At 36.7% G+C, this 6587-nt stretch overlaps 1 protein-coding gene across 1 annotated transcript in view; it reads left to right on the forward strand.

The window, feature by feature from the left end:
- Positions 1 to 3877: 3877 nt before the first annotated feature.
- Positions 3878 to 6587, forward strand: part of LOC117116639 (thymidine kinase 2, mitochondrial-like) — a 5690-nt gene continuing 2980 nt past the window's right edge. The window contains exons 1-3 of the mRNA XM_033260714.1: positions 3878 to 4260; positions 4593 to 4724; positions 5744 to 5907. Coding sequence (XP_033116605.1) covers positions 3961 to 4260; positions 4593 to 4724; positions 5744 to 5907 — 596 coding nt within the window. The 5' untranslated portion in view covers positions 3878 to 3960. The remainder of the gene's footprint in view (positions 4261 to 4592; positions 4725 to 5743; positions 5908 to 6587) is intronic.

A 6587-nucleotide genomic window follows, 5' to 3' on the forward strand; every position in this document is an offset into this window, starting at 1 on the left:
AGTTTTTAAGTTATTTAAACACATAATAGTCCTGTCTCTTATACACATCTAGATGTGTATGAGCATCTAGAAAAACAAATAATAATCAGTCCACAAAAAAAGAGACAGGAGACAAATAAACCAGGACATTATCTGCCACAACATTTAGTCTGCTTTATCAAGGCCTTCGCCCTGCACCCCCGAATACACAACCTTTCTGTATCCACTCGCCCCAACCATGACTACTGGGTTAGTTTACCCAGGGTTGTCCACCACCTACAATAACTTAACCTGACGTTGAAATACTGTAGAGGGCAGCAACCATAAAATTGGTCGATCATATTTTTTTTGTACAAGGTTTATGTCGAAAGTAAATTTACCTTCGCGAAAATGGTATCGCCCAGGCTATTCTTTTGCATTAACGATTTTGCAATGTCTGGCTGCTTTTTGCAAAGCGTGGCTGACCTCGCCTCGCTGCCGGTCTGCAGCAGGATGCAATTGAAAAGGCGCCCTTCCTTTTCCACTAATGGAGGAAAACTGTTTCACTAAGAGTGCGTCCGGCCATGCGATTCTGCGCTGTATTGTTGTTTTATTCTTTACTGATTCATGATTATGCTTTAATTGTTTTGTGTATTATTTGGATAATAGCAACGATCTCTACCGCCACCAAGGAGGTTATGTATTAACCGATGTCACTGTCTGAGTGTCTATTCCAGTTTGTTTTTATATCTAGTATCTTTGTTGAGAATTGGTAATAAAATACGCGACGACTTGGTAACGAAAGTTTGGCACAAGTTTTTTTTAGATCAGCTGTAGGGGGCGTACCATTTTTCGTATTCCCACCATGCATTTCGGTGGAACACGGTGGAACACTTTTTTTGTGTGGAGAACTCTATCTTGTATTTCTAGTATCTTTGTACAGTATATACCCAATGACTGGGTCGAAATTAACCAAGATTCAGCAAAAATTGCCCAAAATTACCCAAGCTTTCTGAAAATTCATTAAAATTTGAAAAAAAAACGTGTTTTTTGCATGTATAGTTTCCCTTTTAGTTCAATTATTTATAAACCATTTTTTATTATAATTGTTTGTGTTAATTATTAAAATGAATATTCATAAGGTAATAATACGGATAGAAAAATACGCCCTCAGTCGGCGAGTGTTATCAGTAGATCAGTGATCAAGTTTTATTAATATGTAATGCATAAAATTAGGTAAGATCAATGGCAACGCAAATCACAAATAAACAATTCTGAACCCATGTTTATAGCATTTAACAGTCAATTAACAATGTTATGTGCACTTCCTTGAGTTTTGCTTACTTGATGGACTGAAATGTACTTTGTTATTTCTTAATTCTTCCTCTATGACAAAAATATTTAATTTTCTAGCAAAAAATTGGTAAAAATAAAATACCCAAGGATTTGAACGGAATACCCAAGCAAGAACCCAAGAGTCGTAATACCCAAGATCTTGGGTAAATACCCAAGCAGTGGTCACACTGGCTGAGTGTGGGAGGATCATTTAACAGTAGTCGGCCAATAGAAAGAGGGGAATTCCTTGTCGCCAGCCGCCTAGGCCCTAGCTAGGCCTATATCCAGGTACTTATTTCCTTTTTCTTATAAAATGGCGGTCAGTTGAACTTTAGAAGCACGTATGGTGCATATTATATAAATATTATATTCTTTGGACTATCACATACATTGAATTCAACAAATTACTGTAAATTTATACACTGCACGTCGCGAACTTTTAAAGCCCCATTCCCGGCAAAATTTCAATTTTTAAGAAAAATCTAATTTTTGTATAATGTTATAAAGATTTATAAATATAATACGGAATTGCTAGTTTAACTGAATTTAGACATTCCTAAGAATGAAAAAAATGCAAAATAAGACTGAAATTTGATTTTTTTTTTTTTTTGTGTTCCACACAAAAAATAAATGCGGATGAATTTTTCATGTTGATTTTGCGATAGGTCGTGAGAAGAAATATCGTAGGCGCCGAAAACATTCTATCCAACGCTGCTGGCTAGGCCTAGCCTTACCTCGATTTTAGGTTCTGTTATCACACATAAAAACGGCCGACATGATATTTTCCGTTGCTAGTATTGACACTTGTGAAATATAATATTTCATAGGAATTATTTCAAATTTGTTAAAAAACTGATTCTGACTGAGATTTTGACAATTAAACAAACATATCTCAGCCTTAGAACCGAACGACCGCATTGTGCGAGATGCGAAGTACAAAAAAAAACTAATCTCATTAGAGAGGGCGCACTTTATTGACTGTATAAAGTATACATAAAAGCGAGAGTATTCCCAGTGGATGCGATCTACAACCTCTGAATTTGCCTAGTAACGATGAATTCGCCGAGGAAATGGTAATATTTTATGAGAAATAGTCAGTATTTCTCATTTTTTTTTATTCTTTTGCGTAAAACTAAAATTCATGCCAATATTTTTCCATGATTTATAATAATTGGAGTAATACAAATGCATATTTTCTAAAAAAAAAAGTCAGTTTTAAGTGGAATTTTTCCGGGAATGGGGCTTTAAATGGAATTAAACTATACAGGAGGCCGCTAACTGTATTATACAATATTATACACAGGAACGCACATCATGCTAGACACAGAACGCGCATCGCGTATGACACAAAATGGCTTCTAAATTCTCAATGTCGCAACTCTTTCTATCTATGGCTCTGTCCGCCCCGCCCCTTGGGCGCCTCTGTACAATGTACATTGCTAAAAAAAAAAAGGTCCCACAAACCCACAGCGTAAAAACATACGCAAACACATGCGTTTGTTGTGGGACACAAATACTATTAGGGCCTACTGGGGGAACATTACAGTCCTGTGCCTGTGGGGGGGGGGGGGGCGCNNGTTTCTTGGCCCTGCTATGATTGAAAGTTGTTAAGTTTTAATATTTAATTTTGATTTTTTTAAAATATCTTTACTTTTCTTTGTTTATTGGCAAATCTTTTTATTTAATTTGTGTTTATATTGAAAGTTGGAGTCGGAACGCACACCATCCGGTGATAGTAGTTTTTGTGCCGCTTTTGCCACTCCTTAGCCCTCCTCTTTCTTTATTGATTTTGTTGTAGGCTACTGTGCTGAAAGGAAGAAAATAAAATAAGTTTGATCTCGTACGTCCAAGGTCCATGAATCCCAAATACGTTAAATCCATCTTTTTGGGAAAAACCAACTTTCTTTTGTCAGATGAAAGGTCAAGTAAAAGCCATAAAAAATATTGCATAATTACCAACCTGAGAGATTAAATGCGTAACTAAACCCAGTTGGCTGGTCTGCCAAGGCCCCCGGTCCCTGGCAGCCCCCAGCTCCGCCCATGGACGGCGAATGCCAGTCACATACGCGCCAATTGGTCAAAGACAAAAATTTTGTCGGTGCATTGATTCTGGAATGAGATAATGAAAGTTCTCTAATGACTCAAGTTTCTGCATGATGTTTTTATAGCTGCGTTAATAAAACAAATTTCTTCAAAATGTTGAATACATTTTCAACCGACCGAAAGGTCCACTGATTAATCTCAGGATACAGGATTTAGCCGCAAGGGAGGGCGCAAAAGTAACGATGGATGACCAATCGAGGTGAGATTTGTTGAAATGGTACGCTTTTTACAGGGCATCATACAACAAAGAAAGGCATACTGTATTATTTAGAAGCTGTCTCTTATACACATCTAGATGTGTATAAGAGACAGGTATAATAGCGCATGAATGGCGCCCTCTTGCTAAATTGGAAACTTTTGAACCTTGACCGACGCTTCTATTTGTTACGCATAAATCGCGGAGAACGCTATCTTGTGTTTATAAGATCTTTGCCCTTGACTCGATACAACCAATTGAGGGCGCTCTTCCGAAAGTTATCTTTAGATTTATTTTGTTTTGTGTACAGATGGAGTGCATGTTCAGGCCTGTGTGAGTTATATTAGTAATGCACTATTATTTGCGTTATGAAACTACCAATCCCAATCAGACAGTTCTGTCGATCATTTTCTGGTTTGCAGTCTCAGCTATTTAGCAGTTTAGCAGGCAGAATTTCCTCACAAACAGAACATTTTAGCCAACGAGCGCTAGGGCTAGGCCATCATCAGTCGTTCAATATTTATGATAAAAAATTCACTTTGTCAAATCGCTTGCCTTCCGGACTTCTACAACTTCTCTGTAGATTTAGGCCTGGGGCTTGTCATTTAAATAAACAGTTTTACTCAACTGCAGGACACAATATGTTTTTAATTCAGAAGCCAATCGTCGTGAGTATGATTTATTTTATTTCATGTAACTATTTCCAATAAGGCTCCAATAATATTAATAGTAATACTACCTAGGCCTTAGCCTAAGCCTAACATTATTAATAATACTAATGGTATTGGTAGGCCAGGCTAAGGTAAAGATACATTATGATGTTATATTATTATTATATGGAAATTAAGTAAAATTAATAATGTTATACAAGAAACAATCAAACTTTCCAGATGGAGTATAACTATGTGTATTTTAATAATTTACTAATCCTGAAATTCTATACATTTTACTACAGGCCTATATTATTTGTTGTTGATTCATTAATTTATCCTCTTTTAAGATTGCCATTGAGGGAAACATTGGAAGCGGTAAAACAAGAATGTTGGAGTTTTTTGAGAAACATGTGCCAGAAGTTGAAACCTTGATGGAGCCTGTACATAAATGGCGGAATTTTAATGGACACAATTTATTAGTAATGAGAATTTGTTGACTATTAAATAACTGTATGGTTAATCTCACACTTATTTTTTATATTATTTTATATATTTAATTTAGAAAAACAGTAAAAAGTGGCCTTAGTGGCATACCTATTTTGGGATCACTATATCTAATAATCTAATCTAGTAATTTATATAGCGCCTTTCTGTACAGATACAAAGCGCTGTAAGTTTTTTCCTGGTCATTGTGTCTACATGCTTAAGTGTAGCTGCCATATTGGCGCAGGAGCAGGCAACCCCACCAGCTACCCATTTATACTCCTGGGTGGAGAGAAGCAATGAAGATATTGTTCCTTGCTCAAGGATACAAGTGAAAAGCACAGCGTGGAATTGAAACCCTAACTTTGAGCTTGGGACATCAAACTGCTTCCACTATAGGGACACTTCATTGGCTGCAAATCCTGAAAAATATGCCCTTTACAATACATCCAACCCTTATTAAGGGGACACATTTTTTGTGTTGAAGGTGTCTCCTCAAGTAGGGTTCTACTGTATTTTTACATAAAACCTGTGTAAGTCTGGAAGAAATATACTCAAGAGCAGAGTTCTTTGTCAATAGCCCACATTCATCCTTGTATACTTGTTAGAAAATATAAATATCCTGTGTTCTCAATTTTTATTGGCTGTAATAGTATAAGACACATAGATGAGCCACATACGCATCTATCAACTCAATGCTTAGAATGCTTGAGAAATGTACATTTTGGGGAAGGCGGTTTGGGCTCAGCGGTTTCTAATCAGGTTATTGAATTTGTGGTCAGGAGTTCAAACCACATGCTGACCAATCCCATTGCCATGCTTAATATTGAAGTGGTTCAAGCCCTACTGTCGGCGCAACCATTTTATGGCATATAAATATGGTAGTTAAATTATAATTACCCATTAATAACTAGAAGTGACTGTCTGGCCTTGTTTGAGGGGATTTAAATTTTTTTTTTTTAAACAGTACAATTGAGCAAAAAATAAATAAACACAAATTTTGTGGATATTTCAGGGTATGATGTATAATGATCCTGAAAGGTGGAGCTTTACATTCCAATCTTACGTACAGTTAACAATGGCTGAAAGTCACCGGACGCCGCAGACCAAGCCTGTTATGATGAGGGAGCGGTCCATATACAGTGCAAAGTATTGCTTTGTGGAAAACTTGTATGAATGGTAAGTGAGCTTACTAACAGATAAAATGACCTTAAACATACACACACTGCTTTCAGAGCAATACAACCTTGATTCATTCAGTTTAATATTCACCAAGGGGTTCTACTTTCAAAATACAGGTATAATAACAATTACAGACGTACAGATTGTCATGGTTATTATAGTACTGGGAAACAATTTCTTTAATAGGCATTGGGAGAAATGAATTTTGTTACACTCAGTTGTTTTAATCATTGTTTATAAATTTTTTTAAACTTCATCCTTAGGATTCAGGATCTCAGTAGGTCAAATATAATCCAACCTGCTTTCAAAGTTGCAGAAAATGGGATGTTAGTGATTTCAAATAAATTTTAATGAATTCATTATTGTTAAGATTGTACAAGGACATTTTGACAGCCGCATTGCTCAGTTCTGCTGAGAGATAAACCTATGTAACGTACTGGCGTGACACTCAACTTGACACATGCAAATTTCAAATTGTGTACTGTAATTTTGGTAGGCCTACCGTAAAACTGTTGTAATCAGGGGCGGATCCAGAGATATCCGAAAGGGGGGGGCCGAAATTTGGGCCGATCGAGACAACAATGTCCGAGGGGGTCCTGGGGCATGCCCTCGTGAAATTTGTGTGTTCTAGACGCCCGAAAATAACATTTGAGGCGTTGTGGGCTATCATTTTTTTT

Source organism: Anneissia japonica, unplaced genomic scaffold (assembly GCF_011630105.1).
Source record: "Anneissia japonica isolate Jap-2015-1 unplaced genomic scaffold, ASM1163010v1 scaffold1060_len253145_cov167, whole genome shotgun sequence".
Lineage (NCBI taxonomy): Eukaryota > Metazoa > Echinodermata > Crinoidea > Comatulida > Comatulidae > Anneissia > Anneissia japonica.